Source organism: Cajanus cajan, chromosome 3, assembly GCF_000230855.2.
Source record: "Cajanus cajan strain Asha chromosome 3, NIPB_CcT2T_4, whole genome shotgun sequence".
Taxonomy (NCBI): domain Eukaryota; kingdom Viridiplantae; phylum Streptophyta; class Magnoliopsida; order Fabales; family Fabaceae; genus Cajanus; species Cajanus cajan.
The window spans coordinates 68,774,002-68,798,644 of record NC_138519.1 but is presented as its reverse complement, the minus strand read 5'-3'; the positions used below and the strand labels follow the sequence as shown (position 1 = coordinate 68,798,644).

The 24,643-nt window shown below is 34.9% G+C and overlaps 1 protein-coding gene across 8 annotated transcripts; it reads left to right on the top strand.

The window, feature by feature from the left end:
- The first annotated feature begins 1,178 nt into the window (after positions 1-1,178).
- Positions 1,179-24,643, top strand: LOC109818595 (uncharacterized protein At4g18490). Of its 8 annotated transcripts, none has more exons than XM_083071152.1 (16): positions 1,179-1,413; positions 2,144-2,235; positions 2,947-3,073; positions 3,422-3,604; positions 3,739-4,617; positions 4,784-4,972; positions 5,056-5,181; positions 5,332-5,469; positions 6,219-6,413; positions 6,499-6,679; positions 7,032-7,099; positions 7,205-7,241; positions 7,419-7,580; positions 18,370-18,485; positions 18,573-18,653; positions 24,016-24,643. In XM_083071152.1, exons 2-15 carry the CDS (start codon positions 2,181-2,183, stop codon positions 18,625-18,627), a joined length of 2,511 nt encoding a protein of 836 aa, XP_082927278.1. In that variant the 5' UTR covers positions 1,179-1,413; positions 2,144-2,180; the 3' UTR covers positions 18,628-18,653; positions 24,016-24,643. The 8 variants fall into 8 exon arrangements, 6 of the variants coding, with proteins under 6 accessions (XP_082927278.1, XP_082927279.1, XP_082927277.1 ...); XM_083071153.1 differs by lacking the exon at positions 24,016-24,643 and adding an exon at positions 20,276-20,765; XM_083071151.1 differs by lacking the exon at positions 24,016-24,643 and adding an exon at positions 20,077-20,765.

The following is a 24,643-nucleotide window of genomic DNA, read 5'->3' as shown; positions in this document are numbered from 1 at the left end:
AGTTGTTGACAACCTCAATGACCCCTCTATTCACCATTTGGAGTATGGTATCATTCTGGCACAATGTAGATTTCTACTCACCTCACGCAACAATCTCATGGTGTGTTTGGATGAGGAATTTATATAAGGTACTTCATTTATTTGAGGAATTTCAAATTCTTTTAGGTGAAATGCTTTGTTTGGATGAAGAATTTATAAAGAATTTGAAATTTAAGCATTTTTGAAATTTCTTAAAATAGTAGAATTTCAAATTCTCCCAAAAATGAGAGAATTTGAAATTTCTCATATTTATTTTTCTTATTTTACTTATATATTATCTCTTCATTCTTTTAATTATTAGATATTCAAAAATATTTTTAAAATTATTAATTTTTTTTTTTTGGATCGGCAAATGTTAGTAATTAGTAAGTTATGTTAGTTGGGTCACAGGGGTGTTCGAACCTCCGACCATCCTTATTCCTCCAGCCCAGGACCACCCCCTTCGCCACCAAACCACCTTATCACTCCCATTAAATATTATCTTATATTAATTTTTAAAATTATTAAATATTATCAAATATTAATTTTTAAATTATTAAATATTTAAAAATGGATTAATATTTATTTTTATAAAATTTAATTTAAAAATCTCAACATATAAATATATTTTTAAAATCAATTTTACTATGGTGGAATAAAATTATCATATTCAACCTAACAATTTAAAATTTAAGAAATTTGAATTGACTCATCCAAACAAAATATTTTAAGAATGAGAAATTGAAATCAAAGTAATTCAAATACCAAGAATTTAAAATTCCTTGAATTTGTAAAATTCATCATCCAAACACACTATTAAGGTTAAGTTTATCAAGAGACAAGCCAATTGTGTCGCCCACTCCTTAGTCAGGATGTCAAGATCTTTTGCTAGTCCCCACTTTTATGATTTTATTCTTCTCTGTATTATTTCAATTATTATGAATGCAATGAATTAAGTCTTTTCCCTTAAAAAAAATATACACAAAAAAATGTGTATCATTTTTATTAATAGCACAAAAGTATTGATAAATTTTTTAAATTATTTTTATTTCAAGTGCGAATAGTTATTTTTAACTCATTTACAATTATTTTTTGTTGGTGGAATCTCATATACAAATCCTTCAAAAAGAAAAAAAAATCTCATATAAAAATTACAACAGCGATTTCCTTTGTTACCCGCCTTTTTGAAATTCGGAGTTAGATACCGTTAGTGCTTAAAGCTGATTCGAATAAGCTTCCATGTTCATTTTCTCTCTTTTCTCATCGTAATAAAACAAAAATCCTATCACTCACTCCCATTCGGTTGCAGAAATTGTAAATCCCTGCTATCTCTCAACTTCTTCATCTTACGCTTCCGTTTCCGTTTCCGCCGAGTTCACAAGCTCTCTCGGATCTGTAAGTCGCGCATTTCTTTCCTGTTTTGAAGGCGAATCTCAAAATTTTGTGCGTGTCTCAGCTGCAATTGCCATCAACTTTTGTTAAATTTGTTATCTATGAAGTTCAACTAATTTAATTTCGGTTATTGGAACACTCATATATTCGAGTATACTTGATTCGTGACCGGTTTCATTTTACTTTTATCGAACTATACTGCAACCGTCGTAGATATACCTCCGTTTATTCTAATGCCGGTTATTGGAACAATCGTAGATATATCAAAATGCAGTTGCTATATATCTTTTAGGAAATAATTACAAACTATAATCTATTGGCGAACGGTGTCTGATTTAGGAGGATTAGCCAAAAGAGTGATCTAAAACGTTCAAAATTGGTTCAAATGCAGGTTCCTTGAAAATCCTTTTGTTTTAGCTCATTCCTAAGTTTGAAATATGTTCACTAGGATATCTGTTATTGTAATTTTCTATTTTTTTTTTTATTTTTTTTTTATTTTCGTTAATTGTATTTTCATGGCATATTTCGGCAAATGCTTGATAGTGATACCATTCTTTTTCTTATTATTGTATTTTGTCACCAGAGTGGCCAAGGAACTTGTCTTACTGATCTGACATTTTTTTCTTCTTCTCTTTTTCACTCTTAAATTAAAGCATCTATTATAGATAATGACTACTATTGTTTGTGTTTTTGTTCCCTACTTTTTAATTTGAATATGGCAAATTTGTCCTAGCTGAGGTGTGAATCAGAAACATTGCCAACCTTAAGGAATGGCAGAACAGCACAAGGAATCCTCGCCTGCAAAGGAGAAAAAATCATCGCTAGGTTTTTCTCTACATTGTGTTTTACTTCAATATTGTAGTGAGCAGTACAAGTAGATTCTTTCTAGTTCTTTTTATGGAGACTAGTAACAGTATGTGAGGAAGGAATGGGCAATCTTGGAATTGATTGCATATAACAGTACATTTAGTTATTGAATTTACTGGTCAGCACTATTTTAGCATTAGTGTGTTGAAGGTTCACAAAAGTTAGGGAAACATAGCGATTTATTTCAGTTCATTTATAGTCTTTTAGGTGAAGTCCTTATTCTGCCCTGAATTTGATGTCATTTCGGATTGAAATGGAGACATTGGTTTCTCCAAATGACATACTCTTACAGAAAATCTCACTATAGATCTTCAACTTCCTTGGGAAATCAAGCCAACACAAAATTATAAGATAAAAAAGTAACAGAGAATTCAGCATAATCAAATAATTTCTGAAACTGTGAAACATGACCTTCACGCCATAATTAATCAGTACTAATTATTTCTTAATTCATGCATTCCTTAATTTTAAATATTGATGCAAGATTCTTAGATGTCTTGCAAATTTTGTAAACTTGTGAGATTGCATTCTCACCTACTCCATTGGAGAACCAAATATTTCATTTTCTTTTATTTTTTTCTATTTTTCTTCTCTTGTGCTTGGGTAAAAGTGACAATAATGATATTACGTAAGTATTACCAATTTCTTTTCATTTTTCAATTCAAACAGATGATGAAATTGGAAAGGAATTTCTCAGCCCCTGGAAATCCATGTCAATGGCAGATGACGATGCAATGGACTTTAGCTTTGACACTATTTCTAAAAACAAGAAGAAGACATTTGACTTTGAAAAACTGTAAGTCTTCCTAAAGTTAAAGAGTTTAGGTTATGCAAAGTTTAATAATATGAATGGCAAGGGTGCTGTTATTGGCTTCATTCTCAATCCTTCTGTGTTTTAAAGTGTTTGTAGTTTGACAGGTTCAAATATTGGGAACTTATACTGGAGAAGGGTGATATAATTAATGAAGTGTTCATTATTTTGATCTTTCTTCATATCTATAGTGATTATGATGTTTTATATGAAAGAGCATTTTATTTAAGGAACAGATTATCAGGATATACATATGTGCTTGTGTAATGCAGTTTTGACTTGAGTTTGTAGTTCGATTCCTAATTTGATGTGTTAACAAATAATCTTTGGTAGGGACATTAATTTTAATCTGGATGGCGAGTTCGACAAGATATCATCTTTTAAGATGGACATGTCAGATCTTGATTTTACATGCCCACCAAAGAAGAATTCCCAGTCTAAGGATAAAAAAGGAGATGTTTCTGGTGCAAAAGCAGGGAAACAAGATGGGTTTAATTTCTGCTTTGATTTTAATGAGTAAGTGGGTAAAAATATTCAAAGAAATAATCATTTAATGCACAGATATGTTATTTTTGGTTTCTCCAGCATCAATGTGAGTGATTTGAAGGTATAAATCTATTTTTACATCTTTGTGCCTTTTGTTGGCACAGGTTGGATAGCTTCAATCTTGATTCAAGCTTCATGAACGTGGATACTACTTCCAACAGTAACCCAAGGAAAAAGGGAGTAACTACGGAAGGAAGTGATGAAGAAGGTGCTAAAATGCTTAAAACCAATGATGATGAAGATGTTCATGCTTCTAATGATAGCATGGTCATGAAATCTCAGGCGTCAGAGAGGCTGGAAACTTTGAAGGTTGAGACTATGGTTGCCAAACAGGATGGTTCTGTTTCAAAAATTTCATCCTCTGGGAATCTTGACATGCCAATTGAGAATCAAACTTTAGATATGAATAGATGTGAAAGTACAGAAGAAGTTGATCAAGAAAAAGACTTACCTCAGAATATAAAGTTAACAGAATCAAAATCTGAGCAGGTTATCAATATGGCATGTTCCCAGTCAGTAGGTCAGAGTGATTCAGAACAGCACACTATCTCAGACCAGCACACAGAGGTTTTTTCATCCGGATCAAGAGTAATTAATGTTCCAGGAGATAAACAAAAGGTTAACGATAAGGCAACATCTGAGTGTACAAAAATGTTTTCTTCTGGAGTAAGAGTAATTAATGTTTCGGGTGATAGACAAGAGGTTAATGATAACGCAACAAATGTGAATTCTGATAGTCTAGACTTACAATTAGAGCATTCCTCCCCACATCATATCACTATGTCAGAAAACAGTGTTGGAGAAGCAATTAATCTAGGTAGCAATACCCAAGAAGGAATTACTAACGACTCTCAGCCAGAAAAGAGGTATACAAGTTGTGAAAATATTAATAAAGCTGAAGCCCAGAAGAAGATTTCATGTGACAATGACAGCAGAGAAAACAAAAAAATAACTTCAGACTGTTGTCTGGCTCCAGCAAGCAGGTCAAATTATTATTATCCTTTTATTATCATGTCTTTTTGAATGTTAATGTTAGTTTATTTCTATTATTAGAGTTTCTGAGAAATCTATTCTGTAAGGTAGCTAAGACATGAATTTATTTTCTATAGATGTATACTGTTTTTCACAATTTTCACTCATTTGATGCAGTAAACCTTTAATTGAAAAAATGATGCCGATGAAAGATAAAAAACTCCAAGATATGCAGTCAAATACACTCAGCAAGCTAGAGGACAAAAGGTCTTTAAAACAAACTTCATCAACAGTGGGGACAAAATGTATTTCATTTGGCAATAAAAAAAATGCTGACATGCCCCTGGGAACCATCCCTCAAGCACGGTGTGTTATGCTTCTGATAACAATTATAGTTAGTGGCTTTTGAATGCTAGAATGTTTCATTTATCACTCAACTTGAACTTCAGGTCAAATGACATAAGACTTGGAAGCAAATTGGTAGGTGATTCCCTCACAGATTCCAGCAAACTAATGAGGGATGCGGCTGCATTGCTTGGTAGTAAAGATGATATTAAGCGTAGTAGCAATACCAGGTAATATATATGTTCCTGGACTTCTGTAAAATTGGAAGTTTCTTACTTTATAGCCACTCTTTTCTACAAGCTGCATAAATGATATTTTGCCACAAGTTAGATTGTTACTTCCTTGTAATGAATGTGACTGTTACTTATGATCATGATCAGGGAGGGCATTGTTTCTGATGTTACACCATGTTCAGGAAAGTTGGCTGGAAATAAGCAATCATTTTGTGAAGTAGTAAATAAAAGCAAGACCACATTTCTAGAAAGTGGCATGTCAACTAAAGATGTTAGTATGTTGAGGTAAGGCAGCTTCTGTTGAGTGTTAAATGGTGGAACTAGAATTAATACACCTGGAATCCAGATAATATTTGTTTACAAGACTGTGTGGTTATCTTTGCTAACCTGCAGTACTATGAATTAATTGGTGTTATTTGCCTATGCTACGACCAAAAGAAATAAGAGTCTCACTTGAACAGTTATGACAATTCAGCTATATTAGATTTCCTGGATTGAGTGAAAGAACTTAATTGAAGAATGGGAGCAATAAATATTGCAGAGTTAGTTGATAGAAAAATTTGAAGAAGACACATCACAATTATTTGCATATCATTCCCTATAGTCTCTTGCTTATGAGGTTCTTAATTTTGTTATTTCTTTTCATGGTCCTTTACCACCGTGATAAAACAATCTAAAGATGTTTTATATATGAGCTTTGGTCCTCACCATGATTGTAGACCAATTTTCTCATTTAAATTTGATAGTGTCTAATTGTTCATCAAACTTATTTTCTTTCCTTCATTGCTGAGATGTTTAGTTTACAATAGAATTTTTGGAGATCACTTACTGTGGTTTTTTTTGAAAAAAATTTAATATTGCTAATATTTGATTCAATATATATGGACTCTAATATTTACATTGTTTTAGTTGTTTTCTGGAAATTAATACCTGGGTGCACAGAGATTTTTTCTGTTAGATTTTAAGCTTTGGAGAAGTCCTTTGGGATTATCATAATTTGGAGCATAATTTGCCATTCCTTGTGGATTTTGTAGTTCTGAAGTTAATCATTCCCACTTAACAGAGAAGACAGCTAGAATTACTACCCAGGTATCAGTAAATTCTCAACCTGAAGCTTCAGCCAAGGAGTCCTCTCAGAAATCAAGGATCACTTCCTTAGAAGGAAATAAACTTTCTTCTTTTAAATCTTGCAAGATCACTCCTCCTCTTTCAAGCTTAAAATCTTCAAGGTCTTGTGTCAAGTACTTCCTTCTTCTGTTTGTTGATCTCTTTAATTTCATGCAAAGACTGTCTAAATGAATTTTGTTATCTCAGGAACTTTGGAGCTAACAGGGTTTTAACAACTTCTTTACACCAAAAAGAAACATCCTCCTTAGTGAGCTCCGGCCAAAGTATGGAAATACGGGGTATTACATTATCAAAGAATGGTCATCTGATTGACAGTGGTGACAATCAGAAGCTTTCAACCCCATTCTTGAAGAGAAAAACTATTGAGGTTTGACATCTTTGACTTTAAAGACTTTTACCTTTTGAACGATTGAAGGAAAAAATCATCACTCAAATGATTTGACACCCACAAGCCACAACCTGCTTAAAGTCATAGCACAAATGTCTTCATTACTATCTCCTGCTATGTACTTTTGGTGAATATTTCTTCCCCTTGGACCCTTGGTCCCACACCCATTCACATAACTGGAATGATTTTTTGTTTCTTCATTGAAAAAGAAAGGAAAAACAAGAATATGAAGAACATAACTATATTACTCTAATATGAAGATATGGTACGTGTGTTGAAAAGAATCATCTTAAAGAAATTATTTGAACATCTATAAGACTCAATTCCACAGGGTTCTGAAGCAGATTTTACATCATTGAGGTCCGTAAAGCGCATATCTCAGTCTCCTAGTAAAAGCAGGTCCTGCAAAACAAATTGATCGTTTTACTTTATCTTTTATTTGATAGATTCTGTAATTTCTTATATCGGTTCTTGTGGACAAGTAACAGTTCTTAACAACTGCAGAAATTCTAAAGATTCTTCAGAAGAAGTTTTTGGAGAGGTACATAATCAAAGCTTGGGGATTTTCTTATCTGACGTGCTGTCATATATTTTGATGATTTATTGCTACTGATAAATGCGAGATAGACTTGGGGATATTTAACTGTGATAATTGACATACTAGATTTTTTTTCTTTTCTCTTTATATATTACGCAAATTTACTTCCATGAAAGTCAGGTAGAGAGTATGGCCAACAACTTACTCCACAATCATTCAACCCCTGGACTTAAAAGTCCATCAGAGATCAAAGTGATGGAGCTGGAAATATCTGATTCTGTTCTCATGGAAGATAACAGCAATGTTGAAAAGGCTGAAGCATATATGAAAGAACTTGAAGATGTGAGTGATCAGAACATTTTTATCATCTATAGAATTGTTTATAAGTGTGATGTTTAAATTATTCAAATTACGAGGTGATAAATCTAAGTATATACTTGAATATGAATAATTTCTTATTATTGAATCTGAATAGGTACAATAAAATAAATAGGCATAAAACATAATCAATCCCTAAAGTTTAGGGATTTAGATAAAACTGACTAAGGAAACTAAACTAGAAAATAGAAGAAGATAAACTAGTATATTTAAACTATATCTTATAGAATTATTTTAACACTCCCCCTCAAGCTGGAGCATATATATCATATGCATCTAGCTTGTTACATATATATGTTATCCTAGGACCTCGTAAAGATTTAGTAAAGATATCTGCAAGTTGATCCTTGGAGCAAACTGAGGTGGTCTTGATGATACCGGAGAGGATCTTTTCTCTGATGAAATGGCAGTCAACCTCTATATGCTTTGTTCTCTCATGAAAAACTGGATTAGAGGAGAGGTATAAAGCTGACTGGTTATCACAAACTAGTTCCATATGACCAACCTTGCAAAACTGCAACTCTTGAATTAAGAATTTTAGCCACAAGAGCTCACATGTGGTGTGAGCCATAACACGATATTCTGCTTCTGTACTTGATCGTGCAACAACACTTTGCTTTTTACTCTTCCATGAGACAAGATTACCACCCATGAAGACACAATAGCCTGATGTTGACCGCCTATCACTTGCATCACCTGCCCAATCTGCATCTGAATATCCAACAATGTCTGTATGTCCTTTATCATTGTAAACAAGTCCTTTTCCTAGTGATCTTTTGATGTATCTAAGGATTCGAACAACTGCAAGCCAATGACTCTCACAGGGAGAGTTAAGAAATTGACTTACAACACTGACAGGAAAGGATATATCAGGTCTGGTCATGGTGAGATAATTCAATTTTCCCACTAATCTCCGATATCTCCCTGGGTCAGGATAAGGCTCCCCCTGATTAGGCATAAGCTTTACATTAGGATCCATGGGAGTGTCAACTGGCTTACAATCTGTAAGTCCGGTCTCTTCTAGAATATCAAGGGCATATTTTCTCTAAGAAATAGCAATTCCGGACTTTGACTGAGCGACCTCAATCCCAAGGAAATAACGTAGGGGACCTAAATCCTTAGTTTGAAAGTGTTTAAATAAGTGTTGCTTCAGAGCCTTGATGCCCTCCTGATCATCACCTGTAATCACAATATCATCTACATAAACAACAAGATAGATAAATCTATGTGTCGATGAGCGTCTAAAGAAGACAGAGTGGTCTGTCTCGCAGCAGATCATTCCAAATTCCTGTATAACTTTGCTAAACCGACCAAACCAAGCACGAGGTGATTGTTTGAGGCCATACAAGGACTTTTGTAATTTACATACAAGACCAGACCCCCCTTGAGCAACAAACCCAAGAGGTTGATCCATATAAATCTCCTCCTCCAAATCACCATGTAAGATGGTATTTTTGATGTCTAATTGAAACAAAGGTCAATGCCTTATAGCAGCCATAGCTAAGAAGAGACGAACTGAGGCCATCTTCGCAATTGGAGAGAAGGTGTCGCTGTAATTCAAACCATATACTTGCGTGTATCCCTTAGCCACAAGACGAGCTTTCAATCTATCCACCTGTCCATCAGGGCCCACTTTCACATTAAATACCCACCGACAACCAACAACAGATTTTCCAGGTGGAGGTGGGTGTTAGGCAACTGGCATTAAAAGAGAGAATAAAAGGATAGAAGAGAGAAATAAACAATACTAAGAGTATTTGTTTTTGGTGTGTCTTAAACCTTACAAGGTGCCTCTATATATATAGCATAAGGAAGAGGCAAGCATTACAAACTAAGCAATGTGGGACTTAAGAAGTAAGCATTACAAACTAAACAATGTGGGACTTTTATGCTACTACAATTTTAGAACTTAGACTACACACTTAACAATTCTCCCACTTGGAGTCTGAGTTCTAGTTAGTTTCCTTGTAAGCATCGAGTTCATCGGCTCCTTCGCCTAGTGCAGCGTTCTTTATCTTCAATTATTCTTGAAGACCAGCTGAGGTAATGCAGAGCCTCAGCTTGTCAGTTGTAACAGTCTTAGTTAGCATATCTGCTGGATTTTCTGATCCTGAAATCTTCAGCAGAGATAATTCTTCATCATTTATCAATTCTCTAATGAAATGATATCTTAATTGAATGTGCTTGCATCTAGAATGGAAGACAGGATTCTTCGCAAGACATATAGCACTCTGACTGTCACTGAACAATGGAGCGTTCTTTTGTTCTTTCCCTAATTCACTGAGAAAGTTCTTTAGCCAGATCATCTCCTTGGCTGCTTCTGAGATAGCTATGTACTCAGCTTCGGTAGTTGAGAGAGCAACTCTATTCTGAAGCTTAGACTTCCAACTCACTGCAGTTCTCCCCAAGGTGAAAATGTAACCAGTGGTGCTTTTTCTAGTGTCCAAATCTCCTCCCAAATCTGCATCAGAGAACCCTTGTAAAGTGAAATTACCTCTTTTGAAGAGCAAATTTATTCCTGAAGTACCCTTCAGATATCTTAATATCCACTTTACACCTTCCCAATGCTTCTTCCCGGGATTCGATAGGAATCGACTGACAACTCCAACAGCATGTGCTATGTCAGGTCTGGTACACACCATGGCATACATTAAGCTCCCAACTGCTGATGCATATGGTACTCTTGACATGTGGTCCTTTTCTTCAACTGTCTCTGGAGATTGCTTCTTTGAGAGCTTCATGTGAGTTCCCAAAGGGGTGTTCCTGATTTTGGCATCTCCAACATTAAATCTGTCAAGAAGCTTCTCTATGTATTTCTCTTGGGACAACTTCAAGACTCCTTCTGGTCTGTTTCTAGAAATTCTCATGCCAAGAATTTGTTTAGCTGGACCAAGATCCTTCATCTCGAAGTGGTCTGTCAATTGCTGCTTTAGCCTGTTAATTTCTGTCATATTTGGCCCTGCAATTAGCATGTCATCAACATATAGAGCAAGGATAATATAACTGTTAACATATTTCTTAACATAACAGCAATGATCCATGTCACATCTGCTAAATCCTGAGTTTTGCATAAACTCATTAAATTTTTTGTACCACTGCCTTGGTGCTTGTTTCAAGCCATACAAGCTTTTATGAAGCTTGCATACAAGATTTTCCTTGCCTGAAACTTTAAAACCTTCTGGCTGAGTCATATAAATATCTTCATCTAAATCTCCATGCAAGAATGCAGTTTTAACATCTAACTGCTCCAAATGAAGATTCTCTGCAGCAACAATACTCAGAATGACTCTGATGGTAGTCATTTTTACAACTGGAGAGAAAATCTCTGTGAAGTCAATTCCTGGTTTCTGCTGAAATCCTTTGACCACAAGTCTCGCCTTGTATCTTTTTCTGCCATCAGATTCTTCCTTCAGCCTGTAAACCCACTTGTTTTGTAGAGCCACCTTTCCTTCTGGCAATTCAGTTAATGACCATGTACCATTCTTCTGAAGAGATGTCATCTCATCCTTCATTGCTAACTCCCACTTGACGGAATCATTCCCCTGTACAGCCTCATCGAAGTATTCTGGCTCACCAGCGTCAGTCAACAATAAATAGTGCAATGAAGGAGAATACCTTTCTGGTGCAACTGAAACTCTGCAGGATCTTCTCAAAGGAGGAGATGCTGGTTCTGATTCAACCTCTATATCTGTACTCTGGCTTCTGTTGGTTATGTCGCTTTCTGAAATTTCTTCAAGTTCTACTTTCTCAGAAGGCTCTGGCAACTTGTCTGTATCAATAGATTCTGCAGAAAATCTATCCTTATAAAATAGATTCTCATTAAAAGTGACATTCCTGCTTCTGATGATTTTCTTGTTTTGGTCATCCCAAAATCTGTAGCCATACATGTCAGAACCATAACCAATAAAATAACACTTTTTGGCCTTGGGATCCAATTTGTCTCTACTATCAGAGTCTATCAAAACATATGACACGCAGCCAAATACTCTTAAATGTGAAAGATTTACCTCCTTCCCAGACCATACCTCTTCAGGCAATTGATAACCCAAAGGAACTGATGGTCCTCTATTTATGAGATATGCCGCTGTGTTGATTGCATCTGCCCAAAACACCTTAGGCAAGCCCGATTGGATCCGCATGCACCTAGCCCTCTCGTTCAATGTTCTATTCATTCTTTCTGCAACACCGTTTTGCTCTGGTGTTCCTGGTATTGTCTTGATCATTCTGATCCCATGTTCTGAACAGAAGTTCTTGAATTCATGGCTATTATACTCTCCACCATTGTCAGATTTCAGACTTTTCAACTTTAAACCTGTCTGATTTTCAACTTCTGTTTTCCATCTTTTAAACACAGAAAACACATCAGATTTATTTTTGAGAAAATAAACCCATACCTTTCTCGTAGCATCATCGATAAAGGTGACATAATAGCATGAGCCTCCAAGAGATTTCACTGGAGCTGGTCCCCAAACATCTGTATGCACCAATTCAAGCTTTTCTGTTTTCAGTGTCTTCCCTTGCCTTGAGAAACTAATTTTTTTCTGTTTTCCCAAGATACAGTGTTCACAAGTGCCGACATCTACATGCTTTAACTTTGATAGCTTACCCTTTGTCGCCATTAGCTTCATTCCTTTCTCACTCATGTGCCCAAGTCTTTGGTGCCACAAGAATGAATTATTGGCAGCCTCAGTAACTGCTATCATGTTCTCATCTGCAACCATGTAAAGTGACCCTCGCTTCCTTCCACGAGCGACAATGAGATTGCCTTTCTTGACTTTCCATGCTCCATCTCCAAAAGTGGTTTCGTGCCCTTCATCATCCAGCTGCCCTACAGATATTAAATTTCTTTTTAAGGCAGGGATATGTCTGACATTTTTCAGTGTCCAATGGCTCCCACTTGAGGTCCTGATGGCAATATCTCCTTTTCCAACAATATTCAGAGGTTTGCCATCTGCAAGGTAAACCTTTCCAAACCTTCCAGAAACATAGTTAGTCAACAATTCATTAGAAGGAGTGGTGTGGAATGACGCACCTGAGTCCATAATCCATGACTCAATAGGACTATCTAGGCTGCAGATTAATGCATCGTCTATCTCGTCAGTTGCTGCATTTGCTGATTCATCATCGTCACGTTTCTTGTGATTCTTGTTTTTCTTCGGAGCTTTGCATTGATTGGTAAAGTGACCTCTCTTGTCACAATTCCAACAAACAATGTCATTCCGGAATTTTGGTTGACCTTTAGCTCTTGACTTTGATCTTCCTCGGCTGTTGTAACCTTTTTGAGTGGTCCTTCCTCTACTTTCAGTATTTAATGCTGAACTGGAAGTAGAACTGGAAGGCTCCTCGGAGTCTCTCCTGCGAACATCTTCGCTTAAGATCAGGTCGCGAATGTCGTTGAGCTTTAACTTGCTATCCCTTGCAGAACTACTGACTGCAGTAACAGTTGCAGCCCAACTTTCCGGTAATGATGATAATAATATCAATGCCTTCACCTCATCTTCAAATTTGATTTGTACTGATTCTAACATGGCAAGAATAGTGTTAAAATCATTAATATGATTAATCACAGGGTTACCTTCTCCCATCTTGAGATTGAACAATCGACGCATTATGTGTACTTTGTTTGCTGCAGATGGTTTCTCATACATGTCTGATAGTGTCTTCATCAGACTCGCAGTTGTCTTCTCGTTGACGATGTTGAATGCAACATTCTTGGCCAATGTCAGTCTGATCACGCCAAGAGCCTGTCGATCTAGCAAGTTCCACTCTTCCTGTTTCATATCGTCTGGCTTCTCCCCTATTAAGGGTTGATATAACTTCTTCTGATACAGATAATCCTCTATCTGCATCTTCCAGAAGCCGAAGTCTTTACCATCAAACTTCTCTATCTTCACCTTCCCTTCTTCTAATGTCATTGCTCTACTGCTGAGAAAAGCTCTTGCTCTCTAAACTGAGACTCTCTCCTCTTAAACTGAGGAATTCTGAGAAAAGCTCTCACTCTCTAAACTGAAGATTATTCTTTTCTGTTGTGGAAGATCAGATAAAACTGCAACCACAGAGCATACTAAGAATACTCTCCTCTCACTCTCTAAACTGAAGATTATTCTTTTCTGTTGTGGAAGATCAGATAAAACTGCAACCACAGAGCATACTAAGAATACTCTCCCGAACCTAGAGCTCTGATACCAGTTGTTAGGCAACTGGCATTAAAAGAGAGAATAAAAGGATAGAAGAGAGAAATAAACAATACTAAGAGTATTTGTTTTTGGTGTGTCTTAAACCTTACAAGGTGCCTCTATATATATAGCATAAGGAAGAGGCAAGCATTACAAACTAAGCAATGTGGGACTTAAGAAGTAAGCATTACAAACTAAACAATGTGGGACTTTTATGCTACTACAATTTTAGAACTTAGACTACACACTTAACAGTGGGACAAGTACCCAAGTGTGGTTGGAGTCTAAAGCTGCCATCTCATCAATCATTACTTGTTGCCATCCTGGATGGGTTAAGGCCTCCTGTACTATCTTGGGAATGGTAATAGAGGAAATAGCAGAGACAAAAGCATAATAGGTAGGAGACAAACGATGATATGAAAGAAAGTTATAAATAGGATGAGGATTACAAGTAGAACGACTACCTTTACGAAGAGCAATGGGCAAGTCAACTGAAGTAGGTGGGGCCGGAGTAGGTAAGGAGACTGGAGCAGGGGCAGAATCACATGACTCAATTGTAGAAGTACTGGGAGGAACAATAGTATGTGACCGACGCTCATAGGTTATCCCAAATCGGTGTAGAGGACAATCAAACCCTGGTAGTGTGCTAGGAATCTCTGGTGCCTCTAAAGTAGTAGGTGTAGAAGGCACACCGGGATCAAAATGAGGAATAGACAATACCTGAGAAAGGAGATCTGAGTCAATCGAAGAGACATCTGTAACAACGAAATATGGTGTATTTTCAAAGAAAGTGACATCTGCACTAGTGTAAAACCGATGTATAGCTGGAGAGTAACAGCGGTACCCCTTTTGAACACGGGAGTATCCTAAGAACACACATTTGATAGCCCTAGCAGACAACTTAGCACGTTCTGAGAAAAGATCATGGACAAAACAAGTACAACCAAAGACACGAGGATGAACAGAGTAAATGGGATCCAATGGGTATAATAAGGAATGAGGTACTTGATCATTCAAGACAGAGGATGGCATTCGATTTATTAAATACCCTGCAGTAAGTACAGCATCTCCCCACAACTTTGGGGGTGCATTGGCATTCAATAAAAGAGTACGAGCAGTGTCCAAAATATGTCTATGTTTTCGCTCAGCTACACCATTTTGTTGAGGTGTATGAGGGCAACTAAATTGATGTAGAATGCCATGGGAAGTCATAAATGATTTGAAGCAATCTGAAAAATATTCATTAGCATTGTCACTTCGTAAAATCCGAATTACTTTGCCAAATTGAGTTTTGATCTCCGAATAGAAACTTTGAAAAATATTGAATAACTCAGAACGATTTTTCATCAAAAATATCCAAGTACATCTAGAAAACTCATCAATAAAGGTGACGTAATACCTATACCCTAAAAGAGAAGGAACTCGACTAAGGCCCCAAACATCAGAATGAATGACGTCAAAGGGAGACACAGCTCGACTATTAATACTCTTAGGAAAAGAAGTTCTAACATGCTTCCCTAATTGACATGACTCACACTCTAAGGATTCTAAGCGTGAGAGATGAGGTACCATTTTCTTTAATTTATTCAAGCTTGGATGACCCAGGCGACGATGAATTAAACTAGGAGACTCAACAGATGCACATATGGTAGAGGTAGAAGACTGAAGGTAGTAGAGACCATGTGATTCATATCTGACTCCAATCGTCTGTCCCGTACTCCGGTCCTGTATCAAGAAAGAATCGGAAGTGAAGGTTATGGCACAATTTAGTGACCGAGTCAACTTACTTATAGAAATCAAATTAAAAGGACATCCAGGAACTAGTAAAACAGATTTTAATGGTAGTGAAGGGGTAGGTGATATTTGGCCAATACCAGTGGCTTGGACTTTTGACCCATCTGCAAGAGTGATATGATGTGGAGTTTTAGGTGATGATAGGCTATGGAAAAGGGAGACATTACCAGTTAGGTGATCAGAAGCACCAGAGTTCAAAACCCAAGGTCCAATAGACGTAGAGTGAGAGAGACAGACGGTAGAATTACCAGTGTGAGCAACAGTGACAGAGGAAGAGGCTTGTTGCGCTGCCTTCAGTTGAAGATACTCTTTTTAATCATCGGTAGATAATGAGATTAGATGATTGCCCTCAGATTCAATCTTGAGCTCTAGAGCCGAAGTTGGAGATTGAGCCATGAAGAGAAAAAAAAGGAGAAAAAACAACAAAAGAAAACCTCAATCAAAAAGCCACAGAAATAGCAACCAATCAACCATGGAACACCGAGGTAGCAACCAATCAACCACGGAACTCTGAGTCAGCAACCAAACGACCACGAAACTCCGAGACAACAACCAAACGACCACGGAACTCCGAGGTCGCAACCAAACGACCACCAACAGACCACCTAGAGTGTGACCCACAACCTGAAAAGGGTCTAAACGAGAAGAGGGAGGGCCGGCGAGTCCAACGGAGTGAACCGCGTCGCAAACGGAGGCTGGGAGGGCGGCGCGTGAAGCCCACGTACCGGCAAGCTTCCTCAACAAGAATCGCGGTGAGAGCGCGTGAGACGACGGATGACGGTGGCTCTCGACGGAGAGGCCGATCGGTGACCTCTGAGTGTGCAGGCAGTGTCAACTCCGACAACCGCGAACAAAACTTGAAAACCCTAGAAACCCTAGATGTTGGTGGCTGGATTAGGGTTCCTGGACCAGAGAGCTCTGGTACTAACTTGAATATGAATAATTTCTTATTATTGAATCTGAATAGGTACAATAAAATAAATAGGCATAAAACATAATCAATCCCTAAAATTTAGGGATTTAGATAAAACTGACTAAGGAAACTAAACTAGAAAATAGGAGAAGATAAACTAGTATATCTAAACTATATCTTATAGAATTATCTTAACATATATTTAAGCAATAGACGTCATATTGAAAAACAGAAGATAGCTTTCCGGTAATTGTTGCCTTCTGCCATCTGGTATGATTTGAGACTTGAGACATATGAAAACAGTTTCATAGAATTCAAGTTGTGTAGTCTGGCTACTGAAGAAACAGTATGCTACTGTTGGAAATCTTTTGTAAAATAAAACAAAAATATTGGAACTTACAGAGGAAATGTGAAACTGAGAGATTAAAATTGAAGAAGGAAAATTGTCATTAAAATTCATAAAAGAGAATGCTTATGTATATAGATAGGGTTACATCCAATTTGAAATTCCTAAAATGTCTCATCTGCTATCAGATTTATTAGGATTTTATTAGGTAACTAAAAAAGTCAAATGCTACTATGCTACTTGGTAGACACTTTCTATTCACCGTGTTTAAAGTACCACTAGAACATTCCACCAGTGCTATGCATGGTTGCTTACAAACAAAAAAGCAACCCAATTTCGGTAAGAAAAATGCACAATACAACAAAAAAGAATAATTAAAGGGTGGGAGAAATTTACACTATGCAGACATTTGTCCAAGCAGTATATATATATATATATATATGATTAAGTCTACCTAAACTTATTCCGTTTAATAACTTATACTCTATATTAAATTACAATGATTCAACCGTTGAATTTAAAGTTCTTAATAAATCGATCAAATCTGCAAATTTTTAAAAATAATTAAAAATTATTTGATACTTCGTTTCATTAATTCAAATTGACGAATAATTAATCAATTTGAATTTAATGAAATGAAGTATCAAATGATTTTCAATTTTTTTTTAAAATTTTCAGATTTGATCTGTGCATTAAGAACTTTAAATTTAACAGTTAGATCGTTGAAATTTGATATAGAGCATGAATTATTGAACAGAGTAAGTCTAGGTAGACTTCCCTTTGAAATAAACGGATCCCTCTAATATATATATATATATATATGTGTGTATGTATGAACATCTCCCTTGCTTTCAATTATAGTTCCATCAAAATAACCCTATCCTCACATTAGTTACTGTGACACTGTTGATTTTATTTTATATTTTAGCACTATGCAAGACATTTTGAAGGAAGCGTATCACCGGAGAAATGAGAGTGGGAGGAATGAATCCAACTGCATAATTAAAATAGACTGTTATGATTAAAACTGATTATAATCTATAACAATCTTAACCATTCATCTATGATTGTATGACTAAGATTAACTTCTCTCACTCTCACTAAACAAGCCCCCATTTTGGAATCTGGATACCAAATTTTTTGGGCCATAAAATTCAGATCTGTGTGTAAAAATAGAAAAATAGTTTTTGTTTCCCCCAAGTAAAACAGCACGTAATATCTTGCATTTTAGAATTTGTGAGCATACATGTTATTAGGACAAATGACTGTGTTGACCTGAGGGCTGAGGGCCTGAGGCTGATCAAGCTGCATACGAGGAAAGATATTTATATCTTCATTTATAGAGCCATTTCTTGTTCCTAAACTCACTGTTCTTGTGTTTAATTTTTTATTCAAGAAAACCAAATTATTTCCTTTCTATAAATTAAATGGTAATTTTATACACTTCCTAGTTGCAATTATTTTTTAATTGAATATATTTATATCATTTTTAATGGTGAATTTCTTTTTAAATACGATTTCTAGCAGATTTGTAACATGCTGAAAAAGAAGCACGAGGAAGCAAAAGAATTATTAATTCGAGCCATTGTGAACGACAATAACTTGCTGATGCTTAATCATCCCATTTATGAAGAAGAAATATCCTCCCATTCCTTTTTTGTTCATTTCCTCGAAGTCATTTAATTATAGACCTTTATGCTGGTTATTTCCTTGACATTTGTGAACATTCGGAAGGTTCAGAAACTTGCTTCCCAGTTGATGTTTAAGGAGATTCAAACTTGATCGGCTGCAAATTGTGGCATTCGAAGGTATGTATACATAAAGATCTTTGCTGTATAGCTTATTTTGCACAATAAAATTTGTCAGGGTATTAGTAATCATCCGAATTTAAGGACCGAGTACATGTATTCCTTCAGTGTTGTCTGAACTTGACTAACCTTTGCTTTCCTTAAAAGAAGAAATTATTAAAAATTTCTCATTTGTTTGGTCTACTAAATTTTTAAGTTTGTATAAAGTATATTGTGAAGCACTCAAGTCCATTTTGACCCTTAATTGTCATCCTGCCTATCCGTTGATTAACTCAACTAACTTATTAGTTATTAACTACTCACAGGAACAAAAAAAAAAAAAAAAGAAAGAAACTAGCTTTTTCAACCAAAGCCTTTGCATATCTTTGAAAATTCTAGTCAGACTTTTGGTCTTGAGAACCAACGATGAGGTTCATCAACTGTTTGTATGTTCAAAAGCTAAAATTTGGACTCTACTGCACCATGAGTGGCCAAATTAAAAGAAAAACGAATTGTAACCTAAATTCTGTTATATTATTCATAGGCTATACTTGATAATCCAGAATCATCTGTGATTTTATTCCTTAGACATGGTCAGTCCAACTGCTGAAAAGGGAGAAAGAATCTACCAGACATGATCTAATAACCTAAATCGCTTTTAAGTTATCGAGCAGTAGGTCATAGCTATGATTCACAATCAGAAATTAACCCATGAATTCTTTTAGCATGGGGTTAATCCCATCATTCACTCAACAAAGCGTGTGTTTGCATTAGAGTTGAGACGTGAAAAATCACGTTTAACCGGAAATAATGAATAAGAGCTTCCACGTAAATTTACATGTGAATGTGGAAAGAGAAGAAAAAATTACGTTTAAAAATGAAAACCAAAATAAGTAAATCGGCAAGCATGCATGTTATTATCTCTAGTCTAGATGATAAACATCACAAAGAGACAATTTAAACAGCTAAGCAAGCATGCATGTTAATTAGTTCCAAAATAAGTTTGCCACATTAGCCATTCACGTTAGGACTCTTTCAAAAGTCAAAAGGCAACACGGTGAGATGGGAATACTCGATAAGAGCAGCCCTTTTCTTTTTCGTATACGACATAGCAACACACTCATTAGGCAACAGATTGTCACTGTAGAGTTGAATAATGTGGTGAGGATTGAACATAACAATTTGGCTCCACATGTTATAGATCCAAAATGTATCTTTTTAGCACATTTGTCCAAACAGAGTATTTATATTTAACGTACAATAGGGACAATAAAAACTTTTCACGGCTAGGAAGTGCTCACATACGTACAAACAAATTCCAAGTCAGACTCAGACAAATGTTTTTAATTTTTATGTCCTTGGACTTCCACTTGGATTACTATAGTATAAAATAATGAGACTGCTAGCACCTGATGCCTATATATACATGTTACCTCTTCACTAGGATATAACGAATCTCTCTAGCATTTTTCAAAATCTAGAAAGGAAAATGGCGAGACTGAGCTTCTATTTCTGCACTTTACTCCTGTTGCTTTCATTCTCCTTGTCTGAGACTCGCCCCCTGAGGAATCATGATCCATTTTCTTCTCATTTCCCCCCTAGCTCCCTCTTCCTTAGTACTATCAAGCACTACCTTTATCCAGGATCAGAAGGAAGAAGCCTCGCCAAGACAGATAGTAAAATATTGGGCAAAAGTGTTAAGGTCTCTTACCGCATTGGGTTCAGAAATAGCAACGCAACAAGTCAGGACTACCGACTCAGTCGAGTGAGTCCAGGAGGCCCAGATGCACACCATCATGCATAATTTCAAGACTAATTTTGGTGTATTATGGTGAAAGACAATTATTGGAGGACAAGGGAGAAAAGATAGATCCATTGTGTGTGTTTAAGTTTTGCTAGTATGAAATAACCATTTATAATGGAAATAAAAAAACGATCCTTTCACATAGGATCATGTTACTGTTATGACTTATGAAAATAAAAGCACAAAGAAAGTTGATAAAAAGACTTCGTGTGGTACCCGAAGTGTGGCATGTGATTCCTGTTAAAGGTCGAAGGAATATTTTGTTAGACCTTGTCCGTTGTAACAAATCCCTTTGATCCCAACAGATAACGTATTTCCTTTTTTATTTTGATTTGCTATCTCACAGTGATAAAGTTGGGACAATATGTTCATGATTCTAAATTCAAATCTTAACGTTATTATTGTAATTCTAATAGTTAAAAAAAGTTATTACGTAAAAATTATTAATAGTAACAGTCAAAATGTCATGCAGTGTTAAAGTTAATTATATATATATATATTTAAGGATAGATAAACTATGTTTTTCAAATATGTAATTAAAGGTTTGATTCAATTTATATTTATGAAAAAGTATTTGTTTACAAAGATTAGCCTCCGTACTTTGATGAATTATTCTCTCGCTCTCAGCCTGAAGATAACTTGGACAAAATAAAAAATAGATTTATTCTCTTCTTTGCCATATGATTTGATAACGAGGAAGACGGAGGCATATATTTGAGTCTTTTAGTGCATGTTTAGTTTTGATTAATTTTTCTTTCTCTCTTCACGTTTACAAACAAATTTATAATTTATGTGAAAGCTTCAATTTATTGTTTTTCACGTGAATTTTTACGTCTCAAAGCTGAAGCAAACACACGCATAGTTCTTGCCGTGTAGAACCACTTCTACCGTGGTGTACCATAATGCCTTTGTGGAAGTATGAACGTAACAAAAATAAATATACACAAAGCTTTTTTTATACACCAAAAGTCTTTTTATGTGTAAAAAAGCTCAAACCATCAAAATTTATTTATGATACGTTATAAAAAAAAATTAAGAAATATAATTTTAATTGTGTGAATTCAATGCGGTTTAATTTGATACATATAAAGTGGATCATTAGGGAGGGAGAAAATTCTTACTTAGAGATTTCATCATTGATACAAGGTTCCCATGCCAGCAACATTTAAGGACTTGTGGGGAAGATCGAGGGAGGGGGACTGGGGAAGGATAGAGCAAATGGGTAATAGCCACTGACACTACCACAAGTTGGTCCATATCTATTGGGTTTTTACCAATTAATTGTGCCAAAACTATTACTCATTTTTTTTTGGGTGAATAAACTATTACTCTGATTCATTTATGAGATATGTGAGATATGTATATTGAAAAAAGTAATGTGCAAAATGTAGATTCCTTCAGGATAACATTTGTGTTTAAATATTATTTAGGAGATTCCAATACCAGGAAAAATTTAGATTACATGAACATATTAATTATAGGAGATAAACTATCCTATTGGGTGGTCCGAAGGAGGATCTAAGTTAGGTGAACAATAATTTTCGAACTAATTCAAAGGTGTGATGTTCATTTTCATTGGATATACATGGCTTTTTACTTTTGCATATCTATTTTTTTTCATTTTCATTTATGAGATATGTGAGATATGTATATTGAAAAAAGTAATGTGCAAAATGTAGATTCCTTCAGGATAACATTCGTGTTTAAATATTATTTAGGAGATTCCAATACCAGGAAAAATTTAGATTACATGAACATATTAATTATAGGAGATAAACTATCCATTTGGGTGGTCCGAAGGAGGATCTAAGTTAGGTGAATAATAATTTTCGAACTAATTCAAAGGTGTGATGTTCATTTTCATTGGATATACATGGCTTTTTACTTTTGCATATCTATTTTTTCCTCGGGTTTTTTTTTAACATATTTATCTTTTTCTATAAGAGAACATTATTTATTACATTTTTCTTACTTTTCTCTCTTTTTTTTATTCTCTTCTATTCAGAGTTTGTCCTAACATTTTATGAGCTATTGACAAAATAATAAATATGAATCTTTATATATATTTTTTATAACTATGTTAGTGATATGATATTTATCGAATTTATTAATGACTAATATATATTGCAAAACTTAATTAGTTATCCAATACCTTATTTAAGGAGATCGAGTTCAATATCACTCTGATTTGTTGGTTTGAACTCTTATATATATAAACATGTATATCATAAAAATAGATGCATAATTTAATTTAAAATGACATGTTTTATTGTATGAAATGCACAATACAACATTAACAAATATAAAAAAGATACATTATATGTTTTTTTAATTTATTTTTATATTATTGTTTATTATAAAGAGTTACATAAATAAGTTTGAAGATAAAAAATGATTCATCTTTAAATTAAAAGGATCAAAATAGGAAAAAATTTGAAGAATTAAAATCAAACTTGAAAAATTTTATAAAAATCAAAAACATATTTTATCCTTTAATAAATATAATAAAAGTAATAACAAAAATAACAAGAGTTCAAAATCATATCACAAATTTATATTTAGATATAAAAAAATATAAGAGATAATTTTATTTTTAAAAGCAATATAAAAATTTTATCTCAAAATTATATAATTTTTAAAAAAAGTTGGACCCCTCTGAGTAATGGGCCTTAGAGGCACACCTCGGACTACCCCCAGGACCGGTCCTGCACTCCTGCTCCTACCGTATCTCTCTCTTTTACTTTCACTGGTCTCACTCGTAAAGGTGTGAGAGAAACATTATCGTTTCCACTTCGATGCTCAAAGTAGCTTTATTACAGATTCTGACTGAGAATCAATGGTATATGCAAAAAGCTGAAATGCCCAATATATTAATCGATTCAAAACCTTACCATTGGACATCTCAGAAGGAAACAAAAAACAATAACTTGTCAATACTGTTTTTAAGTGGAAAATACTTTGTGGTTACTAAAAAATATGTGAAAGTGCACCTTATAAAAATATATGAAGGTCAATTGCGATAATGTTGAGTGTGTTAAAAAGATAAAAGCCAGGTTAGTGCCAGTTAAGCAGAGGATACTGAGAGGATAAGGTAAAGAATATAATAGAAATGATATCCTCTTATCGAAGTGGATTTTCCCTTGATATGTTGTATCCCTTCTGCAGTAGTTAATTAAGGCACATCACTTAACAATTGCATGCCTCAAATCTGTAGTTTTGTTGGTATATATACTGAAAAATGATATCGATGCAGGCCTCTGGTCTTTATTTGTGTCATAAACTATATTCATCGTTCTCATACAGGACGAAATTGTCGGTCTTTTATACAATGCCGACCAGCATTAATAACAAACACATAATTGTACAAAATAATGATGTGGGGTAGGATTGAGACTTGCTTTTTATTGCAGTTCACTCTTCATATTTATTTAGTAATTAGCAATGTTACAATATCAGAAGAGATACCGAAACAATTTAAACGAATGATAGTTAAGATATAGCAATGTTATGATATCCTTTCTCTTGGAATTTAGTCATAGTGTTTTGCATAATTATATATGATATGTTCTCTTCCTGCAGGGTGGTCTAACCAACCTTGGTTAGAGTTAGTGGCATTTTAAGAATAGTGCAGTATAAAGAGCAAAACATACTTAGTTACTTTACCTTCACTTTATTTGGAATTTGTAGTGGATCCTTGACAACAGGTTTGTGTAACATTCTTACACTGAACATTGATGATTGTGAAAATCTTCCATTATAACTATCGTGTTTATTTGTGCCAGACAATAACTCTTCACCATATGTTTGTTCAATCCTTCATCTTTAATATGCTGTACAAGGTGAGATCCAAAATTAGAATGATTTTTGGCTTCTGAAACTTGTTTGATGACAGGCTTGTGGAACAAAATTATTAAAACTTAATGCGTTAACTTTATACATTAGAATAAGTGGTGAATTAAGAAGCATTAAGTATAGCTTTACGTAAAATCACTTTATTTTTGTCTTGCATAGGTGATAGATGTTGTATTTTATCTTTATTCTTATCTTATGGGTTAGGATTATCAATTAATTTAGATTTCAATGATAGAATAAATAAATAAATAAATATATATATATATATAGAGGAGGGTTCAAACGACACCGGTGTAACTTTTACTAAGTGTTACACCGCTCAATAACTTTAAATTAAATAAGAATTTTGTAAATT